The sequence below is a fragment of the Helicoverpa zea genome, chromosome 17 (assembly GCF_022581195.2).
Source record: "Helicoverpa zea isolate HzStark_Cry1AcR chromosome 17, ilHelZeax1.1, whole genome shotgun sequence".
In the NCBI taxonomy this organism is placed as follows: Eukaryota; Metazoa; Arthropoda; class Insecta; order Lepidoptera; family Noctuidae; genus Helicoverpa; species Helicoverpa zea.
In genome coordinates, this window is record NC_061468.1 from 12,086,739 (window position 1) to 12,113,701 (window position 26,963).

Here is a 26,963-nt window from a genome sequence, read left to right on the forward strand (position 1 = left end):
TTAACTCCACGGCGTAACGCACACATTCGAAGATTTAAAAAAGACGCATTCGTCGGATTTCGCGCGTCTGCGTGCGAACAAGACAAATTGGTGCGCGCGCATTCTCGCGCCCACTAGCGAACCAGGCGCAGCGCGTCAACTGGCAAGTGATTTGTATTCTTAATTTTCGGTAGTTTTTGTATGTTATCATTATATTTTTTTATTTTATTCCACTTCCATTTCCGCACTTTATCTAAAACTAAGATGAGTAAGACACTTTTGCATATAAACAGCCCATATTTTTGCCCGATGGATGTACGAATCACTAACCAATTGAGGCGCCAGAAGTGCTTGAATATACTCAGCGGTTCCTGGTTCCAGCGGTAATTGGTGGTGTCTTCTCTCTAATAATGAACAATTCTATTTTGTCAGAAGTTACAGAAAGTACGAAAATCGAACATCACGAAAAGTAATTGAAAAAATGAAATTGAAAAAATCTGTAAAATGTTGTATTTGATTTTGCTATAACTTTTTTCTGGCATTATATTTTTTTTTACTTTCATAACAAAAAATGTTCTACATTTAACGGGCTATCTAGCCATATAGGTCTCGTTCGTGGTGGACATTTGGACCGGAATCGCCCATTGTCCTTTATACGTGTACCTAGACAACTGATTTTGAAATTCGATTATCTTGAAACGGGTTAACTTTTGCCCAGTGTATCCCATGGTCTTTGTCCGTATTGACCTATACTATCACCTCATGAAAGGATGCGGTCTACTTACCAGTAACCCTGTATATTGGATGCAGTGGTCACTACATACAAGGGTAATGTATCAATAACAACCTCAAATTACTTGAAAATCACTGCAATTGTTCTCTTCTGTACTTTACAGAAGTTTTACAGTATCCTGATGATATCAGCCTTATTCTTGGTTATTCTATGTAATAGAACTCAAAAATTACCTTTTCTTTTGCTAGACTATTTTATGAAAAAATTAATTAAATACTGAATCCTTTGCAAACCCTTTCCTTTACTTTGACCATAAAATATCAGAAAAGAAACACCAAGTCTAAGAGGAAGGTATACTATGCATCAATACAGAAACACAAAGTCATGAAATACAAGTAGGTATGACAGACACAAAATAAAAGAATGCAGCAGTAGATATACATTAGTAACAAATGTTTTACATGGTCATTGCTATGAATCCTAACCAATTTAAATCAACAAAATGCCAAAAATCTTTACGATAGTCCAATATGAATATTGTATACATGGGGTTCCTGTTACAATTATATTCTACGGTTCTGTTTTATTAAAAGAACACGGAAGCTTAAAAAGTAAGAGAATCATAACTTTTGTACACTTTATGGGCATGAATAAGTGAACTATCTAATAATAAACACATTATTGTTTTGGTGTTTCTTCTGCTGGATTGACAACTTCTTCTGAAGCGGGGTTGCTGCGGAAGTTTGGGAACTGTTCCCATGGAGCACTCAACTCAAAGCGGCGGAACTCTTGTGCCAGCTCTAGTGGCTCCACAACCACACGCTTCTGTTCATCATCATAGCGCACCTCCACATAGCCGCTGAGTGGAAAATCTTTCCTGAAGGGATGTCCTTCAAAACCATAATCAGTTAAAATTCTTCGCAAATCAGGATGGTTCGCAAAGAATACGCCGTACATATCCCAGATTTCTCTCTCGTACCAATTAGCAGCTTTAAATACATCATTGGCGGAGTCAACAGGGGTTAATTCGTCAGTGTATGTCTTGACCCTGATCCTGGCGTTATAGCGCAGCGAGAGCAAGTTGTATATAATCTCGAACCTGTGGGGTCTATTAGGTACGTCCATGCCGGCTATATCCACGAGGTTTGTGAATTGGGCGCTGTGATTGTCTTTTAGGAATTGCAACACTGGAATGACACCTTCTGGAGGAATAAGAACTTCCAATTCATTGCCTGCCGTTAGTTGCACTTTCTGTACGTATTTTGGCAAACATTCAGCAACATATTTTCCAAAATCTACTAAATGACTTTTCTGAAGAGGGTTTACTTTGGCTACAGTCGGTCTTGTCTCTGCTGGAGGAGCAGCTTGATCAGCTTTTGTAGCGATGCGTACGACAACTGGGCTTCTTAAATTCTTCAGAATATTTCGTCCTATACTACTGCTAGCCCCAACGGTGCGTTTCAGTAGAAACGACATGTTATTTCTTTTAAATCAAAATATTACTTACGTAATACGATTTGACTGAATAGCTCCACACCAAAAAACAAGCTGTTATTGAATGAAAACAGTTCAAATGTCAAAAATGTCAATGTCAGTCCACCATGTAGTATCCATAGACATAATATTAGTAAACAGGACTGCGCATATAAACCCAAAAAACGAGCCGAGTGAAACAGTTAGTACAGAGGCTGTCTGTCCCTTTCTAATAGGGTGACTATGAGATTAAGCTATGTGAGACAAATCCGAATTTGCTAAGATTATTAAACGCAGATTGGTATTGAAATTTTAACTTACGCAGTTTGTGACCTTAAGATACTTATAAAGGCTTTTAATAATTAGCGGGAATTAGCAGTATAAAAGCAGGAAGATTCGAAGTGAAGACTGTTTTTTTTTTGTATTTCTACTTCATATATAGACTGCTGAGCCATTTATGTCGCCTTTCTTCATTTTTTGGGAAGCTATAACAATAGTACAACAGTTTTAAAATCCATCACCCATATTTTCACTCATTACAAGAATTCATGGGCACCCTAGTTGTTTGGTTTACGAAAATGTTATTATTAGCTAACCTGTGGAACGATATATTGCAACCACCATAAGATTCACTTTTACAAGTATAAACGCAACACTTTTTCACCATTTAAGTAGTTTAAATTGATTGAATACAAAAAATATTAACAAAATTTTAAATGCTGATTACGCGCCAAGAATGTTCAGGGTTACCGCTAGAAAATAAAAAAAAGCAAAATAAAAATTTATGTTGTTTATGTTTTAATAATAAATACGAATAAATTAATGCGATTGTTATTAATTTGTTGACTTACAATTGTTAAAATAAGATACAAATTTTATGTGATTCAATTGTTTTTTGGGAAGACAAAACTTTTGATCACAACATTTTTTTATGCTGGCAAGGTGTTAGAAAGAGACAAACAGCCTCCGTTCGAACTATCCCTCTCGGCTCGGATTTGCCTCTGTGTATTATGCAACCAATTTAGTACCTTATTGCGTTAGAATAGAGTTCGTTTTCGTAAATATATATTTTGAGCGTGCGCAATCTTGTTTAGTAATATTATATCTATGGTAGTATCCAAACCATAGACATAATATTGTAAACAGGACTGCGCACGTAAATCCATAAAACGAGCCGACTGAAACAGTTATGGCCTTACTACAAAAACTTTAACCCCTGTTTTACACTTGTCTAATAAAATTTTGGCTGCAAAATGAACCGTATGTCAACGTCATAATTTGACATTTTTTTAGACAAGGCATAAACTGACGTTTAAAAGTTTTTGTGGTAAGACGGTTAGTATATAGCTTCTCAAAAACTGAAGAAAGGTGACATAAATGGCTCAGCAGTCTATACATATGTAAAGCAAAAAAAAAAATAGCAGTCTTCACTTCGAATCTTCTTGCTTTTATACTGCTAATTCCCCCTTATCATTAAAAGCCTATATTATTATCTTAAGGTATCACTGCGTAAGTTAAAACTTCAAATACCAATCTGTGTTTAATAATCTTAGCAAAGGATGATGGGTAAAATTGGCCGGTATATCCAATGAAAACCATTTGCATATCAAATGATAGCTTATACCCTAAGCTTCATTTTTTGTTATGGGCACAACCTTGTAAACCACCGGAGAACGAAGATATAACACCTAATAGCATAGGACAGCCCATGGACTTGAACCACCTCAGTGCGTATGGGAGGGATGTTTAAGTGCATTATTATTGTCAATAATTGTCAGAACGAGTCACAGAAGGTATCTGTGCTCATATTTTCCAAGTTTATTGAAAAAAAAAGATTATTTAGCAGGTAGTATTTACAACGTATGGTGTACGTATTCCGCCGTTCTGGTGAGTCTAACCGGTAAATCCAATAAAAACCATTCGCATATCAAATGATAGCTTATACCCTAAGCTCCATTTTTTGTTATGGGCACAACCTTGTAAACCACCGGAGAACGAAGATATAACACCTGATAGCATAGGACAGCCCATGGTCTTGAACCACCTCAGTGCGTATGGGAGGGATGTTTAAGTGCATTATTATTATCAATAATTGTCAGAACGAGTCACAGAAGGTATCTGTGCTCATATTTTCCAAGTTTATTGAAAAAAAAAAAGATTATTTAGCAGGTAGTATTTACAACGTATGGTGTACGTATTCCGCCGTTCTGGTGAGTCTAACCGGTAAATCCAATAAAAACCATTCGCATATCAAATGATAGCTTATACCCTAAGCTCCTTTTTTTGTTATGGCTAAAACCTTGTAAACCACCGGAGAACGAAGATATGACACTTGATAGCATAGGACAGCCTATGGACTTGAACCACTTCATTTTGTATGGGAGCGATGTTTAAGTGCATTTTATATTATTGTCCATATTAGTCAGGACATATCACACGAGGAAATGCTATCTCCAATAATGGAAATAATATACGGTGGTAGAAGTAAAAGTTTTTATGTTTTGTTTTGCTATCAAAACAATTATGCCTAGTTAAGACCGATTTTAATTGATAATCTACCCTAGGCTTATTTGAATAAGTGATAAGTTGACGAAAATACATCATGCAATGAATTTTTCTACTATGGATATTATGTTAACAAAAAAAAAATGGTGCAAAAAGTATAACTCTTTTGTGCCCGACTGTACTTATTTCCGGTCGATTCTTGACATGAACTGTTTTATTTCAGTAACTGTAGGGTATAAGCAATAATCTAATTCACATTAGAACTTTATTGGTTATCAGGCCAGGGTTCATACAAAATTGCCCATCATCCTTTGGATTTGTCTTACACTGCTTAATCTCATAGTCATAATCTCATATTAGAAAGGGACAGACGGCCTCCGTGCTATCTGCATCACTCAGCTCGTTTTTTGGCTGTGATTGCCATAGATGTAGTATACTAAACAAGATTGCGCACTCTCAAAATATATATTTACGGAAATGAACTCTAGTCCAAACCCTAAGTTACTAAATTGGTTGCATATTGCACAGAGGCAAATCTGAGCCGAGAGGGATAGTCAAAACGGAGTCCGTGTGTCTCGTTCTAACACCTTGCCAGCATAAAAAAATGTTATGATCAACAGTTTTATCTTCCCAAAAAACAATTGAATCACTTCTATTTAAAGAACCAGAGTTTTCAGTCGACTAGCTTTATTTAGACCAGTGCCCTATTTATATCCGCACGCCTGTGGCAGCGAAAATCTGCTTTTGAAATTTTGAATTGGAAGTTCTTCATGAGTGTTGAAGGTTGCAAGTCAAAGAAGGTTGTATGCTTTTCATGTCGCTACATAACAAACTGCGTAAGTTAAAACTTCAATACCAATCTGTGTTTAATAATCTTAGCAAATGCGGATTTGTCTTATATAGCTTAATCTCATAGTCACCCTATTAGAAAGGGACAGACGGCCTCCGTGCTAACTGTTTCACTCGGCTCGTTTTTTGGGTATATGTGCGCAGTCCTGTTTACTATATTATGTCTATGGTGAGTGCTCAATCAAGTTTGTTATAAAAATATAATAATATTAATCTGTGGCAAAGACTACAATATACACATAGAGAATCTGTGGTTTGTAATATTTATAGATATTATAATGTTATTAGATTACTTTACCTTCTCACTCTGTACTCTAAACTCCAAAGAGTAAAGTAATATATAGGGAAAAGAGAGCCCACTCACGTGTTATTCTTGCAACCCAATTTGACAATGCGCCATCTTTCTCTAAATTGGCCCCGAACTACCTACATAGCTATAGCTATAAAAATATTATAATTATGCATCATATTCATAACATTTTCTATTAGGGTAAGTAGCACCATATAACTATAACATTGGTTATCGTTATAGTTACATGGTGCTACTTACCCTAATAGAAAATGTCATCGTTAATATAGTAAAAGGTCGAAGGAAAACAAATAATTATTATATATTACTTTTTATTTACGCGTGTATGCGGAATGCAAAAAACCGCCATATTGATATTATTATGATCGGTTTTGTTAAGTTACTTGGAATACTGACACCAGGTCTTTTTAGATGAAATTTGATATTTGTGCTTTTTTAAACCGTTTTTAATTTATTCGCCTATTATATCTTTTTTTAAAGTGTCTAATATTTTCCTCATACTTTTCTCTAATTAATATTGCATAAATAATTTTATATTAACAAACAAAATCGATTATAGTGTAGTGCCATCTGTTGGTAATTTAAGGTATCTTTTAGATAGTAAATAGTTTCCGGGCCAAATAAAAGGTGGCGACTCTTCGTTTACTTAGCTGTCAAAATGTACGGAGTGTCCTCCCCCTGCTAAACTCTATGCACAGAGACTCTATGTTTTGTTTGTACCAGTATAACCGGCAAGGTATCCTTTTCTGAAAAAATAGCTTTAGAAACCTCAGCTTTGATTTAGATGAGTGAATCGACAATCGTAGATTAATTTTAGTACATTAACAGCGAGACATAAACTGTTGACTGTAATTCTTAAGTCTGAATACGATGGATGACGACTTGAAAGAGTTGAAGTCGTTGTTGCGCTCGCTGGTGGTGTCGAGCCCGACTCAGATGGACGTCCGCACCTTGATGCGGGACTTCCGCAACATGGTGGGGTCGCCCATGCCGCTCGCCAAGTATGGCCACAGAGACCCCGTGGCTTTCCTGAAAGAGCACTTCGATGATTGTTTCGTGGTGAGCAATCCCTTCAACATACTTGTAGTGCATCCTTCAAAAACATAATATACCATTCGTGTTCATTTGAATATTATGGTTAATGTTGTAATCATATTTACAAAAAGTATAATGTTGTAAACAATTTTAAGCCACTGGCATAAAGTCATGGTATTTTCCAATAAAATAATTTGGCGTTCACAGATGACGGGGCCATCGTCTAACCCAGTACTTACTCTGATTGTACCAGACACATTAAAACACATTGATCAGTTTGTACAGAGACAGAAAGTACCTTCTACTGCTAAATTGTAAGTTTATCATAGAAAATAACTTTTTTTTTATTTACTTTGCATATAAACAATAGCTACCAACAGAATACCCATATGCCAGCTCTGCAGTAAAGTTGTCCAAAATATGTAGCAGCTAAAGTTTCATATGTGTTTAGGCCAGTGCTACTAGATTTGAGAGATTTAGTTACCATTAAGAGGTTTTCTATATTATAAAAAAGATAATTTGTTCTTGTACCCCAAGGGCTACGAAACTATTGAAGCAATTTAAAAACATTATTCACCAATGTGAGGCTATATTTTGTACAGATAGGGGAAGAAGATCCCCTATAAGCCAGTGAAACTGCAGAAAACCGTTACTTATCTATTCATTCTAGCAATATTACATATAATCTTGGTAAATATTATTGCTGTGTCACATAATATTAACGAAAAAAGCATAATAGAATCGGCCAAGTGCGAGTCGGAATCGCAAATGAAGGGTTCCATACCATTATTTAGAAAATGAGCAAAAATATCACATTGTTGTATGGGAGGCCCCCAAATTATTTATTTATTCTAGATTTCAGTATTTGTTGTTATAGCGTGAACAGAAATACATCATCTGTGAAAATTTCAACTCTCTAACTATCACAGTTCATGAGATACAACCTGGTGACAGACGTACGGACAGACAGACATAGGGGCAGAAACAATAGGGTGCTGTTTTACCTTTTGGGTACAGAACCCTAAAATGCAACAATTATACGAGAACAGAGATTCACTTGTTAAGTATTCCCATGACTGAAGTCCCACTTTTCTGTGTTAATGTCTAAAAATTCCATCATGAAATCAAAGCTCTGATCTGAACAGATTGCAGGGTGTATAAATAGTGTGATTAATGCTTTGTTTTTAATTTACTGCCACAGCAAATCAAAGAGAAGAAGCATTCCAGAATCTGCAGTGAATAAACAAAATCTCATTTTCGAGACATTTGTCAAAGACACACTACCTGTCCTTAAAGAATCGGAACAATCAGAGGTGAAAGCTCCTGATATTGTTGCTGATGCCAGCCACAACACAGAGAATGCTGTCAATCATCAAGTCACCAGCACAGATGTCAAGAACTTCCTCAAGAAACGCCTTCCACTTTACAATAGTCTACATAATTTAGAAGAGCCATCTTCAGAGAGAGAAGTAACAATATCTCTGTGTCAAGATGATGATTCGGGAAAACATACATCATCCAGTAAGTTTATAGTTGTGTAAGATAAAAAGTAATTTCGTGAAAATTAAGAATTGCCACCCAACGTGGACATGCTGCCAGCCTTTTGGTTTTTAGATGCCATTTTATAATTATTTTTAGTTGTATATATGTTTAAATAAGTTTACGTCATGTAAATATGTACATCATCATCACCCTCCGAGCCTTTTCCCAAAGTATGTTGGCTTCCAGTCTAACCGGATTCAGCTGAGTACCAGTGCTTTACAAGAAGCGACTGCCTATTTGACCTCCTCAACCCAGTTACCCGGGAAAACCCGATTACCCTTGGTTAGACTGTAAGGCTGGACACCAATGACTGGCATGTTAAACTGTAGGTCCCCGTTGTCATTGAACATCCTTGGCAGTCGTTATGGGTAGTCAGACACCAGTAAGTCTGACACCAGCGTAACCCAGGGGTATTGGGTTGCCTGGGTAACTGGGTTGAGGGGGTCAGATAGGCAGTCGCTCCTTGTGAAGCACTGGTTCAGCTACATCCGGTTAGACTGGAAGCCGACCCCAAAATAGATGGGAAAAAAGGCTTGGAGGATGATGTTTTTTACTAAAATACTTTATGATTTTAATTGTAAATGTTATCAACTAGCTTCTGCCAGCGGTTTCACCCGCATCCCGTGGGAACCTCTGCACGAACCCGGATAAAAAGTAGAATATTGCCTACCTCGATAAATGGGCTATCTAATACCGAAAGAATTGTTCAAATCGGATCAGTAGTTCCTGAGATTAGCGCGTTCAAACAAACAAACTCTTCAGCTTTATAATATTAGTATAGATAACACCTTTTATGGATCGTCAAAAAAAAAGTTATTTAGTACATAGGTAGTTCATACAATACATATTTAGAGTTCCTGGGAGCATTCGTAGACTGTGGTTGCTATCTTCTTGGTATTAAAAAATTTAGGTACTTGGTTTTATTGAGTATATCATTAAGTACTTCTAAAGAAATTACGTAAATTCTTGGATTGAAGGTAGACGTAGACCTACTTAAAAAGACGTAAAGTTGAAACAAACCGTATGTCAAGGTAGATAAAGTTTATATTAAATTGTTGTCTTCAAAAGCGCTCCGCGCTTCCAGCGGTTTGCGCTAGGCCAAGAATGCTCACCCTCCACCAGTTCCTATGTGTTTTTGCCGTGAAGAAGATATGATGGAACAAGCTCACAGACAACACAATACTGTCTGTGTTTGAAGAACCAGTTCTATACTAAATGTTCAAAACATTATTATAAAAGTATTAACAATTCAGTTACCTACATAAATATTTAACCATTTATTTACACACAAAGTTTTACACACACAAGTAATGGCAAAGAGAAAATATAAACAATGGTCCACTGTCCAGGCAGCAGCAGCACAAAGGCTCTACAGCTAGAGGAGCTGAAGTCGGATATCATGGAGCTGATCCGAGCAGCCCCGCGCGGCGTGTGGTGCACCGACCTGATACGTCTCTACAGGTCAGTACACACCACTACAGACATTGCTGAAACTTTCAAACTTATTTTGGATGCAATCACACTTTCTGTGTTTCTTTTTGTGAGTTTTAGAACTTATAGAAGAAAATGGTGATTAATGCTCAATCCTTCTCCCTGTGAGAGGAGGCCTGTGCCCAGCAGCGGGACGATAAAAAGGCTGTAACACAACACATGGTCAGAAATACAAATATGTATAGATATTTAAACTAAAGAATCTAAATGCGCTAATATGACAAAAAATACTTTGACACTAACAAAGTAACTATTATTGTAATCTGTGCTAACAGCCTTACTTATAAACGTAAATTGAATAATAAGTAATACTTGAGGGCTTTTTAAGCCATATGTGTTAAGGATTAAACATAAATGTTATAAAAGCATGTCGCGAGATTTAAGTTAGATATACTTATATAAATTGTGTACCATTCAAATGCATTTTAATATGTCGCAGTCATCTAGTTGGAGCTGCTATTTGATTGAAAGACTTGTGTCTTTATGGAATCATCATCATAATTGAATCATTTACATTGAACAAAATAACATATCAATCTGATGGAAAAGACCTCATCCGTATACCGTGTTTTTGTTTGTGACAGGGAACGCTTCAACCGCGAAATAAACTTCATACGGTTCGGTTACACGAGCGTGATCAGCCTGGTGTACACGCTGGGGGCGGGCGTGGTGATCACGCGGCCCGACGCCACGGGCGACTGGCACCTGGCGCCGCGCGGCGCGGGGCCGCCGCCGCCCGCGCCGCCCGCGCCGCGCCGCCGCCCCGCGCGCGCCTCGCCGCCGCCCGACCCCGACGACGCGCTGCCCGGCATCGACTATGTGAGCATGTTCCACGCCCACCACCGACTTTTGTCACCAACAATTACGACACCATAACGTTGTCCCAATTTTATCAAAATTGGCGCTTACGCCTCTGCCAATCATAGCGACGCGGCAACGCAACGCGGTTATAAGTTTCGGTCCTAAGGGTGCTTACATAAAGAAACAGGTTTCCTGGTTCAGACAAACCTGTACGGGTAGGTACCGATCAGTGCAGGTATAATCTATAATATAAAAATGAATCGCAAAATGTGTTGGTAAGCGCATAACTCAACAACGCCTGGACCAATTTGGCTAATTCTTTTTTTGTTGTATTTGTTATTGTCAGGAGAAGGTTCTTATGAAAAAAAATAGGGTAAAGTAGAGAAGTCAGTTGACGGGAGCGAAGCCGCGGGCAAAAGCCAGTATTTCAATACAATCCTATTCACTCACTGTATGGGCGGTAAATAAAACCGACCTCAATATGATTTAACACTTGTATTTTGACAATAGTTACAAAAAGAACAATATTTCGTAAAATACGCTGTTACGATGCGTTTCGTTCGAGAGGAAAAATGGCAGTTCAGTTCATCGGAACCCAGCACACGTCGCCCCGCGTAGCCGTTCCGTTTCACTCGGGTTGCGTTCCGGCGTAGACACATAAAAATATTTCATCACATCACAGTATTTCAGATAAAAATATGCGACAGTGAAGGTGACCTGACCTGATGATGAAGACGAGAGAAGGTCGAGGGAACTCGACAACTGAATGTGTAAACTTCTTCGTGTTTGGGCTTATATTATTCGTATTGATGAGAACTTTCCACTAATGCGGATAGTGAAACCAATGCTTGTCACTGAAAAAAATAAAACTGACTCCCAAAAACACTGAAAAGCAAGAAAAGCTATTCTTAGGTGCATCGGCCTAGCAGTCGGTGGCGAAATAAACATATCATCCACTAGACACTGACTTCTCGGCCGATGCACCTAAGAATAGTTTTTTTTTAATGTGGTTTGTACAGTAGCTATGTAGACTACACAAGGGGAAGAAATGAGCCAATGAGCGAACACTGTTTCTGCGCTAAGCGGTGCACGTGATGCATGTAAGCAGCAAGTAAGCAGTGCACATGAGTGAGGCGGCGCGTTGCAGGACGCGGACGTGTTCCCGGCGGACTGCCTGCACTTCACGGAGAGCATCCCGGCGCAGGAGCTGAGCGACGTGCTCCCCGGCGCCATGGTGGAGGTCATGGTGGGCGAGGTGTACTCGCCCTCGCACTTCTGGCTCATCCGCCTCGGCGACCAGTACCACATCGCCATGGAGAACATGATGGACGAGATGACGTTAGTACTCCTACCGTCTCATTTACGACATTTGAATCCTTACAATGTACAGCTGTCTTATTCAAATATTCGGAAAGTGAAACGTTCAGTGGTGGTTTGTGGCCGTTTGGACTGGCTGCATGTAGTAATTTTGGTAGCACTTGGTAACTGAGCAGTAAGATTGTTCTTATTGATATTCCAAAATTGTAATTTACATCGTACGATTTAAATGAATATCATAGGACATAAAGCAGTTTTAAAATAAGAATACAGCAAAATAATGATGTCCTCCTAGCCGATTATCGGCTACGGCGGCTGTTCTCATGTAAGGAGATTAGCCAACTGCGCAGGACATATTATGTGGAACAAGCATTTGCGCAGACACAGGTGCACTCACTATTCCTTCACTCTCTGCGCCCGACGGGATACACGACCGGAGAGAGATCAGGCGCAGGACGGACATTTACATGCTCTCCGATGCACGGGTGTAAATTATACAAAATCCCTCATTTTGGAGAGGCTGCGCATAGTATGTTACTGGATTAGAACGCGCCGAGTGTTCGTTTGTCTGCAGGGAGTACTACAACGGGTCGGGCCGCTCGCGCACGCTGGCGCGCGGCGCCGTGCGCGTGGGGCACTACTGCAGCGCGCTGTTCCTGCGCGACTGGCACCGCGCGCTCATCGTGCGCGTGCTGGACAGCGACACGGTGAAGGTGCGCTACGTGGACTACGGCACGGTGGGCGCGGTGGCGTGGCGCGCGCTGCGGCCGCTGCGGCGCGAGTGGGCGCGGCTGCCGGCGCAGGCGCTGCGCGCGCGGCTGGCGGGGCTGCGCCCGTGCGCGGCGGGGCGGCGCTGGCCGCCGTCGGCCGCCGCCGCCTTCCTGCGCCTGGTGCGCGACACGCCGCTCGTCGCCAACATCGTCGCCGTCGACACCGAGGTGAGCGCCCTGACCGTTCCCTCCTATCGCTCTTAAACTTTGCACACCGATTACACAAGGGAACAAGATTTTTGTTGCATGAAATATTACGACTAATATTGTATATTTTTGGGCTGCTAATTGAAGATCTGAAGTCAGAATTTCTGTATCAGCTTTAGTTTTTGAGATATCAACAAAACGTGATTTTCAAGAAAAACACAATTTTATTAACAAAAAGCAGCAGAAGAACAACAATTAAGCATCAAAAAACTTTCTTTTATAAGATTTTCCAGCTTAATTCGGTTCGGTAGGGCTGACTTTAATGCTGCAACAGTAGTTCGCCATCATGTTGGCATTCCAATGACCCTGGGACCGCTTTTCCCATAGATTTTTGAAAAATCTTTCTGATATTGATATGTACGTGTTTTATCTATTAAATAACACATAAATGATTCCTGTTCACATTTTGGAATGAAATGAAATGAAATGAAATCGTTTATTTTGCAAGTTGGACATAAAATCACTTTTACACGTCATTTTTAAGAACGCTGAGGTCGGCATTTCCTAATGACTGATCCCTGAGAAGAAATGCCGAAACAAACTCAAGGGTCATAGTCTCTTTTAAAGTCCAAACATGTTATAAATCAAATAATATTAGGTGTGAGTGTCACCATGTACGCGGTCTGGAATGGCCTTTTGAGGAAAGAGCCACATCAGGCTGGAGCTGACCAGTCCCAACAGACGGCACGCATGTATCAGTCGTCGTGTAGCTCAACCATATCTTAGGGAGCTCAACGACCTGTCACACGACGATACCAGATCTGCAGAACATTTGCGTAGGCCATTCAAAAATACTCAAACCCGCCAGACAGTATTTATGTTATAAGAATATATAATGTTGCTCGCATACACGATACTCACATTCACAATAATAATAAATAATAAAAAAAATACAATTATAATATATAAATGTCAAAAAAAAATGTCATTAATAAAATGTTATCTGATGATATTATAATAATATTTAAATGTCAAAAGAACAATACACAGGCATTTGAAAAGATATCACTCACTAAGCGAGCAGCTCATTCCCAAGCTTCTTTATCATTTAAATAATCAGATATTTTGTAATATCCTTTTTTCAAAAGTTTGGATTTTATATGATTTTTAAATTTCTTAATAGGTAAATCACGAACCGCTTTGGGAAGTTTATTGTAAAAGCGTATACATTGACCCATGAACGAGTTGCTTACTCTGTGGAGGCGAGTAGCATGTACAGCAAGATTATGTTTATCTTGCTGTACATGCTACTCGCCTCCACCAAACTGGCCCAACGAAATATGGATTTCTGGCGGTCTCCTTTGGTTAACATAAAAAAGGTTATAGTGAGCTAACCTTAAAAGATAGACATATAATATGTATGTATATAGAAACAATTCTGTCATACATGATTTTTGCGAAACTTTAACCGTTTACGCAGCGCACTCAGCGTAAGCTCTCTCAATAGGAAAATATCCCCCGATTTTGAAACATTTTTCAAATCGGCCAGTCGTTCCTGTAGTTCCTGAGATTAGCGCGTTCAAGCAAGCAAACTTCAGCTTTATAATATAAGTATAGATAGTACGGAACCCTTCGTGCGCGAGTCCTACTCGTACTGGGCCGGTTTTTACAAATTAGTATCACAATTTCTCTCTCGATGTCTCTGTAAATCGAGCTATTAATGTGGTCGGGATAGGTAGGAGTTACAAACGGAAACTACGGAACGTGGCTCGATACGCTTTCGGCAATTTTTTTAAATAATAATATTAGCACGGTAAAATGAAAGTTTTAAAAATGGATACAGGAGGCCATAATCGAGACCCTGTTAATCGAAACGTCGACTGCGGTGGACCGCAACCTGAGCACCGAGCTGATCCGCGCCGGACACGCGGACGAGCGGCCCGACTCCGCGCTGTGGGTGAGTGGCCCCTCCGACAGCGTCAGCGACGTGTCCGCGTCCGCGTCCGAGCTCGTGGGGCAGCCGCCGCGCCGCCTGCGCACGTGGGCCGCCGCCGCGCCGCCGCCCGGCCCGTCGCCGCTGCTGCGCCGCCTGCGCTCTCTGCGCGCGCGCCTGCAGCAGCCCTCCCCCGCGCCTCCCGCCACACCCGACCCGCAAGTCAGCCATCCTGTCCTTCGGCGCCGTATCGATTTACACAAGAAATGTCGAAATACGCTTCCGAATCTCATTTGAGTTCATATTTTCATAGTAGGTATATGTATGTGTCGCTAATCACTGCGCTCGAACCTCGGGGAAGGGTTCGGTACAATACTGATCGTCGGACGCGTCCTCGAGATTCGCGCACAGTGGGTCACTGCGAGGACGCTGACGCTTGCGCGTGTTGCAGACGGCGGAGTGCTACCTGAACCCGAGGTTCGAGGCGCTCGAGAGCGGCGCCACGCCCAACCTGGAGGAGATACACGCGTACCTGCGCGACGGCATCGTGCTCGACTACGTGGCCGCGTACCGAGAGCACGTGCCCGCCTGCCTGCCGCCCGAGCCCGCGCCCGCTCCCTCCGACTCCCCCGCCAGCGACCACCCACCCGACCTGCCCGCGAGGATCCCCCTGTGGTTGCCTACTACGCCCGATGCCTGCCTTCCTTCGCCTTCGTCGCCAACTGAGCTCTCCTCACCCCAGGTCACGTCTCAGAGACCTCTATCTCCGCCGGCCGCCCCTCTCGCCTTGTCGCCCAAAGTCTCAGAGCCTTGCGAGGCAAAGGCGCATTCAGCCATTAACGTTCAACTAGACATACACAAACAACCGAATGTGAATATTCCGCCGGATGACAACCCGCAGACAGAGTGCCGGCGGCAATCCGTAGTGCACCCGCAGCCGGCGGCCCCTTGCCCGCCGCCCGGCGTGGTGGCGCCGGCCTGGCCGGGCCCGTACCCGCCGCCTGGCGTGGTGGCGCCGGCCTGGTCGTCTCCGTACGCGCCGCCCGGCGTGGTGGCGCCAGCCTGGCCGGGCCCGTACGCGCCGCCGGCCTGGCCGGGCCCGTACGCGCCGCCCGGCGCGGTGGCGCTGAGCCCGGCCGAGTGCGACACGTACCGCAGGCTGGTGCACGTGAACCCGGAGGCCGCGCACTGGTACATGGCGGGCGCGCTGGGCCGCGCCATGGGCCCCGCCATGGGCCCCGCGCTGGGCGGGCCGCCGCACTTCCCATCCCCACCCCCGTTCGGATCTGTGCGAGCGCCGCCCGGTTTCAATATCTAGGCCGGCTTCGGTGCGAACTTGCGTTGGCTCACATAATGTTTGTACTGTCTTTTCTTTTTCTTTCCACGTTAAAAATCATCAAATGACCCCTTCCGCTGGGTAAGCAGCGGTGAGGGAGTGTCAGACTCTTACTGACTAAAAGTCGTCGTGTTCCGTCGTAGGCCTTTTATGTACCAGGGCCGCGGTAACTCTTTCGAAAAATCTCGCAGCCCCGGCTGGCCTTGCCATGTTCCTAGTGCCTTGTACTAACGCAAAACAAAATATACCTCAACATTAGGCTAACTGTACCTATTATTATATAAAATTGTTAGATTTAATTTACAAATTGTTATATAATTGTTACATAACATAATTTTTGGTGTAAGAATGCCTCTGGTTTGACCACAGACTTTGTTCAGTTATTTTTTTATTTCTTTTGCGTTTAGAATATATTGTTAAAGTTTTGAAAACAGCCCTAAATAATCATAAACAGTACCCATTTATTTCTAGCAGTAGCTTATTTGTTTAATATGTAAACTCTTTTGCAAAAAAAGCGGGCACCTATCTTGGTTTTAAGGATTTTACGTTTATTTTAATTACTGTAATGGCGTCCACGGCCGATTTCGACCACGGCGGCTGTTCTCATTTAAGGAGCCAACTGCGCGGGACATATTATAGTGCACGAGCATTTGCGCAGACACAGGAGCACTCCCTATTCCTTCACTCTCATAGCCCGATGGGACGGCAATCCGACACGACCGGAAAGAGATCAGGCGCAGTACCGACATTTACGTGCTCTCCGATGCACGGGAATCAATCGCCAACTTCCAGACTGCGGGATGCTTTGTGAAAGTTTAAGAAACCCACAAACCCGAGACCTAGAGCACAGCAGCCGCGCTTGCGACCACTAGACCAACGAGGCAGATAGATTCGGTATTTTACACAAAAATACCGAAACTCGTAACATTGCCATCAAATCATCAGCAGAGAACATTTAGAGCAGGTCAAAATTTTATCAAATATGCATAGTTTTTTAACATATTTTGATGTAACAAAAACGTACGTTAATCATTAACTAAAACGACAGAGATCAGGCGCAGTACCGACATTTACGTGCTCTCCGATGCACGGGAATCAATCGCCAACTTCCAGACTGCGAGATGCTTTGTGAAAGTTTAAGAAACCCACAAACCCGAGACCTAGAGCACAGCAGCCGCGCTTGCGACCACTAGACCAACGAGGCAGATAGATTCGGTATTTTACACAAAAATACCGAAACTCGTAACATTGCCATCAAATCATCAGCAGAGAACATTTAGAGCAGGTCAAAATTTTATCAAATATGCATAGTTTTTTAACATATTTTGATGTAACAAAAACGTACGTTAATCATTAACTAAAACTGCATTATCAGTTTTCTGAAAATCACATCATAATCTTTTCAAAACGCCCACGATCTTTCTGCCAGGAATTAGTCAAACACAACGTTTAACCAGTTTCTTAGCAATTCTACAAAATTCAAATTTAATACACTCTCACGCATGCTTGGCTTACCCTTTTGATGCTAGTAACAAACCACAATTATTAAAACCCTTTGAAATACACGAAAAGTCCTTAAAACCTATATTTCGCATGGGTGCCCGCTTTTTTTTGCAAAAGAGTGTATTTGTATAAGTCTTATCGAGTTTGTTTAACTCAAACAGAGTATAGGTTCCTATTGTTTTTTTTATTCTTATTATTGAAGTTAACGACAAAGAATCATTTTGTGGAGTACAAATCTATAATCACAGATGTTTTAATGATCGATAGCAAATTCAGCTGTAACTTATGTTGATTATAGAACTGTCACCCAATAAACCTTTTGACTTTACCTGCTTAGAGTTAAGTATACTAATTTTACTTAAAATATTGATCGTTTCTGTGATAAAGAATCAAGTCGAGAGTGGTAACTATTTCTTCTATTAATAAAAAATACCATTGTAAATAACTTGTATTATTTTTTAGGGTTTCCTAGTAAACTGGGGGTTTTGTGCCTTTTTGGATAGCTAGATAAATGTAGATGTTTTTAAGTATTCTGCACAAAAAATGAAGAGTAATATTCTTGAGAAAATAGCTACTAAAAAAGTAATTGCTGTTCGCTATAATTTCCTCTGTGTGAAAAGTCGTGGTGGCCTAGTGGGCAAAGAACCAACCTCTCGAGTATGAGGGCGCGGGTTCGATCCCAGGTCAGGCAAGTACCAATGCAACTTTTCTAAGTTTGTATGTACTTTCTAAGTAAATCTTAGACACCATTGGCTGTGTTTCGGATGGCACGTTAAACTGTAGGTCCCGGCTGTCATTGAACATCCTTGGCAGTCGTTACGGGTAGTCAGAAGCCAGTAAGTCTGACACCAGTTTAACCAAGGGGTATCGGGTTGCCCGGGTAACTGGGTTGAGGAGGTCAGATAGGCAGACGCTCCTTGTTTGTATGGCGTTAGTCCTACATTGCACGAGTGGCTTCCCTGGCGACTGGCAGGCTGTCTAGGAATATCTCTGTTCTCATTAATGTTCTAGCTCTTATCATGTTGTGTAGTGCATTTATTTATCTTTCAACATATTATTTATATTTTTAAAATGGGAAATGCAATATCTTGTAATTTGCAGGAAAATGATATTTTACACTTTTCACGCATCAGGAAACTGGACTCCCAAAGCGATCGTCCACGCTCAGTGGTTGTCAAACTTAGAAGCTCTAGAGTTCGAGATGAGATACTTGCATCCGTCATCAAGTTCAACCGTGCTCACCCACGAGACAAGTTAAACTCCACACATCTAGGATATGGCGGCACTAAAAAGCCTGTTTTTGTCTCTGAACATCTATCTCCTATCAACAAAGCTATCCATGCGGAGACTAGAAAAATAGCCCGTGCGAAAGGTTACAAATACGTATGGGCAGTGCCGTAACTAGGGCGGTGCCAGCGGTGCCCAGGCACAGGGCGCAGACCCTGGAGGGGCGCAGAAATGACCAGACCAGTATCTAGTTTTGTTTCATGCATGGTAGTTAGTAGGTACATTTTGTTTTATTGCGAATATGGTGTAGACGCGCCCTCTGTACTATCTATATCTAAATGGCATTTTTCAAGCGATCTTGAAACAACAACACTTGTAAAGGTGGTTTTATATTTGTCTGATGTGTCGTGACGTGACGCGTCAGAACGGTATCGGTTTCATACATTTAGTACTAGCTGGTGCCCGCGACTTCGTCTGCGCAGGATTAGTATTTCGAACAATGTGTTTATAAATTGTAGCCAGTAGCGGCTTTAGGGTAGGGTGCGGTTGGGCGACAGCCCAGGGCGCCGGACATAAGGAGCGCCGCAGGCGCCCCCAACCAATCCTTGATCAGAATTTTACTCCTATTTTTGTTTTAATTTTCATCAAAGATCGCAGCTTACAAGAACTGTATCCAAATGTATGAATAGCATCAGGGCCGCCTTAACCTATGGTGCATGGTGTGCGAATAATCCGGGCGCCGCGGGCTCAGGGGCGCCGCGGTACGCTCCTGGACCAAGAAATTTCAATTAAATTAATGTATTGTCATACAATGCCGGGCGCGTTAGATACACTACTTTTATGTCCCAAAACTCAAAAATTTTCGCGCTCGCTTCGCTCGCGGTTTCTTTACACTTACGTTTTTTTCACATATAGCTACTTTGAATTTAATGTCCCAATACTCAAAAAAATTCGCGTTCCCTTCGCTCGCGGCTTCTTCACTTCACAGTCGCCTTTTATTATATATGTTAAGGACTTTTAGTGATCCAAATCTCAAAAAAGCTTTTTCGGGTTGCTTCACTTTATAGTTGTTTTTATTTTTCAACATTTTTTTGTCTACCCTAGCAAAAAGGTAGCGTCATTTTTAAGTCCTTTTATTAATTAGAAAGTAACTTCTAGTTTCTATTTATGGTACTACTTTAAGTCCCAAAATTTTAATTCATAAGCGCCAACACCAACAAAGAGTTATCTACGTTTGGGCAACATTTTAAGTCATTTTTGTTTCTAAAATATAACAAAAAATTTCGACCTCGCTTCGCTCGCGCAATCAGAACCTGTGTTCCCGTGTTTTTCATTCACCAACCAGCAATAACTTATGTACGATTGAGCTACATTTTAGGTAATTTTTGCTTGGACTTGTGAACTATGAAAAAAAAAAATTCGCGCTCGCTTCGCTCGCGCAATCGGTAACTACATATATTATGTCTCTGTTTTTCGTATGGGTTTGAATTGCAGTTGGGGGCGCCGTAGAAATCTCGCGCAGGGCGCTATAGTTCGGCCATTCAGAGAATGCGTTCCTGACACGTCGCGATTGAACTGACGACGTAACTTTGCAATGGCGTTGCAGTTACGATAAAAATATTTTTGCTGGTTGTTTACCGTTTTAACAATTGAGGAGCATTAAAACAACATTATTATATCAATAATCAATGAATGTTATTACGTCGTCAGTTCAATCGCGACGTGTCAGGAACGCATTCTCTGAATGGCCGAACTATAGTAGAATTAAAGCCGGCACTGATTGTAGCCTATGTGTTATTCTAATGTATAAGCTATATTATTGTAAAGTTTCATTAAAATCCATTCAGTAGTTTTTGCGTGAAAGAGGAACAAACATCCATCCATCCATGTATACAAACTTTCGCGTTTATAATATTAGTAGGATGGTAACGTTCCCACTAGTGCGTAACGTGTTGTGTTGTGATGGCTTATGTATGGAACCGATACAGTTCTGACGCGTCACGTCACGACACATCAGACAAATATAAATCCACCTTGTCTTGCTCGCAATATTACATACACAAACAAAAGTACCTATACAGTAACTATGAGACCATTTCTGTCTATATTCATTTGGAGGGCGCCACTTCTAACTTAGAAGTTCTAAGCAAATCTATCAATCTAGCTGAGGAGATGTACATATAGTTCACGTTACGCTATCATTGCTGTCAGCCACATTCATTGGTACTCCCTTTATCTTTGATTTTATTCATTAACTACGCGTGCGGCGTTACTGACGCACTAGCGTGCGAGAGATAGATTTTGAATAAACAATTTTTATCTTAAAGAAATCTACTAAGTACCTATACCTTCGTAAACAAAAAATAGATAGATTTATTTTTATGCACATTTGTCCACTTTATTGTCAGAGCCTGGTTAGAGCATTTTTCAAGGGCGCAGTTTTGAAAGCTCGCACCGGGCGCATAAAAGGCTAGTTACGGCACTGCGTATGGGTTCGCGACGGTCGCATTCTGGTTCGCAAAGATGACGGCTCTAATGCTAAGCAAATAAAATCCTTAGACGCCATCTCACTGCTTTAAGTAATTAATATTTGACTGTGCTCATAATTATATGCTTAACATTTTAGTTCAATATTTATTATCAAAATATGAGAGGAATGCGAACCAAACTCCATGATATCAACTTAGCAGTTGGCACCACACATTATGATGTCATTGTTATGACTGAAACGTGGCTTAACAGCAGCATAAATGATGGTGAGATTTTCAACACATCATACAACATATACCGAAGAGACAGAGCTTCCAGTTCTCTCGGTTCCAAGGAGGGAGGAGGCGTACTGATTGCGATATCCAAAACAATTCACTCAGTTCGTGCTCGCCATTGGGAATCAACGGCAGAAGATCTATGGGTTAAGTTAAAATTGAATAATGGTAAGCAAATTAATGTCTGTGGCGTATATCTTCCACCACCAATAACCCAACAACAGCTGGACTCGTTCCTGGACAATGCAACGAGTACCATCGATACTACCTGTGAAGATGTAATTATACTGGGCGACTTCAACCTTGGATTCATAAACTGCCATGCCAGTGAACCTAACACATCGAGAACTGTACCTTCTAACTACAGTAACAGTCTGGGCTTCTCATTGATTGATTTTATGTCGGTAAACTCACTGCAACAGTTTAACTGTATAGAAAATTCTAAAAAGAATGTTTTAGATTTAGTTCTTTCTAATTTACTGATTTGTAATGTAAAAAAATGTGAATCTCCATTATGTAGAGTAGACAAATATCACCCACCTTTAGAATTATATTTCCCATCTGTGATAATAGCCTCCTTAAAACCTAAACAAACAAGTAGTTTTAACTTCCGTGGTGCAGACTATGAATCAATCAACAGAAGACTTCTTAGTTTTAATTGGCATGAGTTGTTTGATCCTATATTATCGGTCCATGAAATGGTGTCTATCTTTTATTCAAGACTAAATGTTGTAATCAGTGAACTCGTTCCTAAGCGCAAGCGTATTAACAGTAAATATCCACAGTGGTATTCTAAATCTCTAGTTAATATCTTAAATGAGAAGGAAAAGTTGAGGATTCGGTTTAACAAGTATGGCAACCCGAGAGATGAAATCGAATATAGAATTTTAAGCGACCGCGCTCGAACACATATTAAAGACTGTTACAATAAATTTCTGAATGGGATGGAAAACAACATTAAGTTTAATCCAAAAGCCTTCTGGTCGTTCGTTAAAGCTAAAAAGTCTCAGTCATCAACGATTCCATCAGAGGTAAAATTAAATAACTCCGTAGCCAGTAATGGTGAAGGGATTTGTAACTTTTTTGCTTCTCATTTTTCCTCGACTTTCACCACATGTAATGGTAACAACAGTCAACTGGTTGCAGGTACACATAGGTTTCCTCAGCTAACATTGTGTGCAATTCAATTTACTGAAAAAGACGTTCTCAGTAAACTTCTGCGTTTGGATGTGACCAAAGGACCTGGACCTGATGGGCTACCACCTATATTTTTTAAAAAATGTGCTCGTAGTCTAGCGCTCCCACTTACATTAATATTTAATAGATCTGTAGCTGCAATACGTTAAACGTGCGCGCGCCGCAACGGCGGGCGCCCCACTGAAGTCTCGCTACTCGGGTTGTCGCTGCGCCCCCGCAAGGGGGCGCGGCTGGCGGGCCGCGGGGCTACGCCCCTTTCCCGCGGGGTCCAATCGCTGCCCGTTACTACGGGCAGGTCTTTGGATTGCCGATGTAGGCGCGGCAGGTTAGGACAGCGTTTGTGCGACGCTGCCCTATGTGTTAATATGTCGTGTGTTTGTTTGCAGGTGCGCTGGCGGCAGCACATTGCCGCTTCTTCACGGCGTCTCGGCGGTCAGTCCTCGCCAGGTGAGACCCCCGGTTACCCGGGGGAGGCCCGGCGGGTGACGACCAGCGACAGAGACGCCGGCTCTGCGCCCCTGCACAACGGGTATGCTAAACCCGCGACTGTAACGCTTCCAGAGCTAGCCGGTCACGCTCCAGCCGACGGGCCGATTATGTATGTATGAGCGGCTTGTATGTGTGTGTACCGCCGCTCAGTGTGTGCGCCACCGTGTGCGCGCTTGCGCGACACGGTATTGCGTGAGTACAATGTTGTGGAGTCGTGATTGTGTGGCGGGTTGCGTCGTGCCTATATTAACCTAGCACACGACGCTCGCCGAGTGTATATCGTGTGTGTGGAGTGTCTGTTGTGTGAGCTGGCTGCGTGTAGATGGGTGCAGCCAGCTCGGGTGTCGTCAGTCCGGTGGTGGCGGCACGTCCGGCAGGAGGTCGCGCGGTAAGGCCTTAGCGTCGGGCGGGCGCGCGTGCAAGGGCGCCAGGTGCTTGACGTGAAGCCAAGCAGATGCGTCTGCACGCGCGAACATGCCCTCGCTGAGCCGGCGCACGAACTCGTCCAGGCTCTCCATCTTAAAGTCCCGCTGGAGGACGTCGTTCCTCACATAGCGAGGAGCTTGCGCGATGAGCCGCAGGCATGCGCTCTGCTGTGAGCGCAGCGTCTTGCGGCTGCTCTCGCTAGTGAGGGCGAACCACGCTGGGGCGGCGTACGTCAGTACCGGCCGGATGTACGTCTTGTACACCGCCAGTTTGGTACGCAGCGGGAGGCGAGATGAGAGCACTGGTTTGAGCAAGGCGCGGGCTACCCTGCCCTTACCGGCGACTTGCCGGACGTGTGCAGCCATGGTGAGGCGCCGGTCGATGGTGACGCCCAGGTACTTGACCCGGGGCGACCACTCGATCTCGGCGCCTTGTAGTGCCAGTTTGGGTGGTCGTGCGGGGCCGCCCCCGATGAGAATCGCCTGCGTCTTACCCACGTTCACCGACAGCCGCCATTTGGACAGCCACTCGGGGAGGAGGTCGAGGACACGCTGCATTTTGACGATCGCGTGCTTCGCGCTCATCGACGTCGTGATGTACGCGGCGTCGTCAGCATACAGCGCAAGTGTCGAGTCCTCCGCCGAGGGGATGTCGTCGGTGTACCGTGAGTAGCAGACGGGCGAGAGGCAGCTTCCCTGCGGCACTCCCGCTCTCACCGGGCGCGCGCTTGATAGCGCGCCGTCGATCACCACACGTATTGTGCGTCCTGAAAGAAAGCTGAAGATCACCTGTGTTATGCGGCGGGGCGTATCCGACGTGGAGATCTTGTATATGAGACCGGGGTGCCAGACCCGGTCAAAAGCCTTCTCCATGTCGAGGAATACTGCAACCGCGTGTTCACGCCTGTTCACCGTGTTGGCGAAGTGGTGCAGTACCCTCGTCAGCTGGAGCGTCGTGCTGTGTTCCGCCCGAAACCCGTACTGTTCTGGGCGCGGCGTCAGGTGCGGGGTGAGGTGTCGCAGCAGGAGCAGCTCGAACACCTTGGAGATGGTGGGCAGGAGAGTGATGGGCCGATAGCTCTCTGGCTTCAGCACGTTCTTCTGCGCCTTGGGCAGCATGATAACGCGCCCCTCCTTCCATATACGAGGGAAGGTCCCCGTGCGCAGTATCCCCGTGTACAGGCGCGCCAGGGCCGCGACCATACGGTACGGCAGGTGGCGCAGCGCTGTGTTGGTGATACCGTCAGCACCGGGGGCCTTCTTCAGCTTGGTCCGGAGGATGGCGCGTCTGACTGCGCCAGGCGCGAAGAAAATAGGGTCTTCCTCAGAGGCTATCGGCGATGCGAAGTAGTCCCCAAGGTGTTTCTCGACTGCTGCGACGTGTTCTGCGTCTTGAGTGTCGTTCGGGCGGAATTGACGCTCCAGGTGCTCGGCAAAGATCTCCGCGCGGTCTGGTGCGGTGTATCTAAGTGCCCCGCCGCTGTCCAGCAGCGGCCGCACTGGAGCTGGGGTGTTCGACAGCTGTCGGCACAGTCTGTGTATAGACGGCCAGTCGCCGTCGACAGCGTCGATGCGGGCCTCCCAGCTCTCGCTGCGGTGTGCGTTGAGCTCGGCCTTAATTCTCTCCGCGAGACGGTTTACGACGGCCTTCTCCGTCGGGCATCTGGTAACTTGCCACCGTTTGCGTAGGCGCCTCTTCTGGGCGATCAGTTGCTGCAGGTGGCGCGGCAGGGGGGGGTAGGCGGTTGCCCCCTGCGGAGACACAGTTGTCGCCTCATCTAAGGCGCTCTGGATGCAAACGGTGACCTCTTCAGCCAGACCGTCCACGTCCGCGGGGGAGACAATAGGCCGAGTCGGCGTGGTGATCTCCAGTTTCTTGGTGAAGGCGTCCCAGTCGATTTTCCGACGTGGCGCTCCTAGGCGCTGTCTGGTCGGCATTCCTGAAAGGACGACGAGTACAGGATGGTGGTCGGACTGCATCTCGTCGTCCAAGACTTGCTGCGTGATCTGGCACGTGAGCCCACTATGGACCACAATGTCCAGCACGTCCGGGGTGTGTAGGGCATTGTCCGGGTAATGGGTGGGCACTTCTGGGCCGGACACCGTGTACCCGTGGGCTTCTGCGTCCGCGAAGAGCCGTCGTCCCTCTGGGTTCGTCTGAACGCTATTCCACGCTGGGTGTTTGCAGTTCAGGTCGCCGGCAATGAGCGCCGGCCTTGGTGCGTGCGGCGGCAAGAGGGCCCGCAACTCCGCGTGTTCTAGGCGGGTCGCGGGCGGCTTGTAGCACGCGTAGAGGTCGACGTCCTCGCCGGCCACGTGCACTTGGACTCCCAGCGTGTAGAGGGAAGCAAGCTGTAAAGGGGCTATCTGCTGATGGACGACTCTTCTCTTTACCAGTACTGCCAGACCACGGTACCGATGCAGGAATGCCGATTCTTCATCTTGCCGGTAGACGATGTAACCCGGGAACCGCGTCCGATCCGCTGGTCCCAGGTGTGTCTCGCTGATGAGCGCCACGTCGATATCTTGTTGTTGCAGGAGATGGCGAAGTGGTGCGGCCTTGTTCCGGAGGCCGCGGGCGTTCCAATGTAAGATCCTCAACGGCCTAGCCATTGTAAAGGGCGAGCACTGCCGTCAGGCCGTCGAGGACCGCTTCTTCCGGGCTGGCTCCTTCCCGGAGTGCCCTGATCACGCCGAGAAGGATGTGTATGGCCCGGGCCGTCCGGCTTTTGCCGCTGGAGTCGCTGGTGTCGGCCGGCGGTGGCGGTGGCCGCCGGCGGGGGCGCGCGGCGTCGCGCTGCTGCAGCGGTTGTGGGCATGTGGGCGCGAGCGGCGCCGGGGGCAGCTCCTGTGCCTCCACTGCCTCAGCGCGCCGCGTCGCCCGGCGTCCGCGTGGTGCCATCTCCTGCTCTGGGACGGCTTCTGGTGGCTGCGTCGTCTGTGTCCGGGATTGGGGCGCGGCGGTTCCTTGAGGTGAAGTCTCGCGCGCCAAGCTAGCCATATTTATACGGTGCGTTTCGAGCGCTCTCATTGGCCAGCGCGGATTGTGATAGATTCGCGCCCTACACTACGGAATCATTGTAATAGCATTTAAGTAGCCAGGCATTTTAGTAAAATATATTCATTCTTACCTCGA

At 44.2% G+C, this 26,963-nt stretch overlaps 3 protein-coding genes across 3 annotated transcripts; 2 read left to right on the plus strand and 1 right to left on the minus strand.

Moving 5' to 3' along the window:
- Positions 1–1,051: 1,051 nt before the first annotated feature.
- LOC124638327 (NADH dehydrogenase [ubiquinone] iron-sulfur protein 3, mitochondrial) lies at positions 1,052–2,286 on the minus strand. The gene has a single exon (XM_047175265.1). The coding sequence runs from the start codon at positions 2,186–2,188 to the stop codon at positions 1,391–1,393; it is 798 nt and encodes a 265-aa protein (XP_047031221.1). The 5' UTR covers positions 2,189–2,286; the 3' UTR covers positions 1,052–1,390.
- Positions 2,287–6,551: 4,265 nt separating this feature from the next.
- Positions 6,552–18,166, plus strand: LOC124638175. The gene is made up of 9 exons (XM_047175067.1): positions 6,552–6,908; positions 7,092–7,198; positions 8,086–8,405; positions 9,776–9,887; positions 10,502–10,736; positions 11,866–12,056; positions 12,610–12,973; positions 14,796–14,909; positions 15,337–18,166. The coding sequence occupies exons 1-9, from the start codon at positions 6,720–6,722 to the stop codon at positions 16,201–16,203; spliced, it is 2,499 nt and encodes an 832-aa protein (XP_047031023.1). The 5' UTR covers positions 6,552–6,719; the 3' UTR covers positions 16,204–18,166.
- Positions 18,167–20,808: 2,642 nt separating this feature from the next.
- Positions 20,809–26,963, plus strand: LOC124638290. Its single transcript, XM_047175225.1, has 2 exons — positions 20,809–23,098; positions 26,806–26,963. Exon 1 carries the CDS (start codon positions 21,599–21,601, stop codon positions 23,060–23,062), a length of 1,464 nt encoding a protein of 487 aa, XP_047031181.1. The 5' UTR covers positions 20,809–21,598; the 3' UTR covers positions 23,063–23,098; positions 26,806–26,963.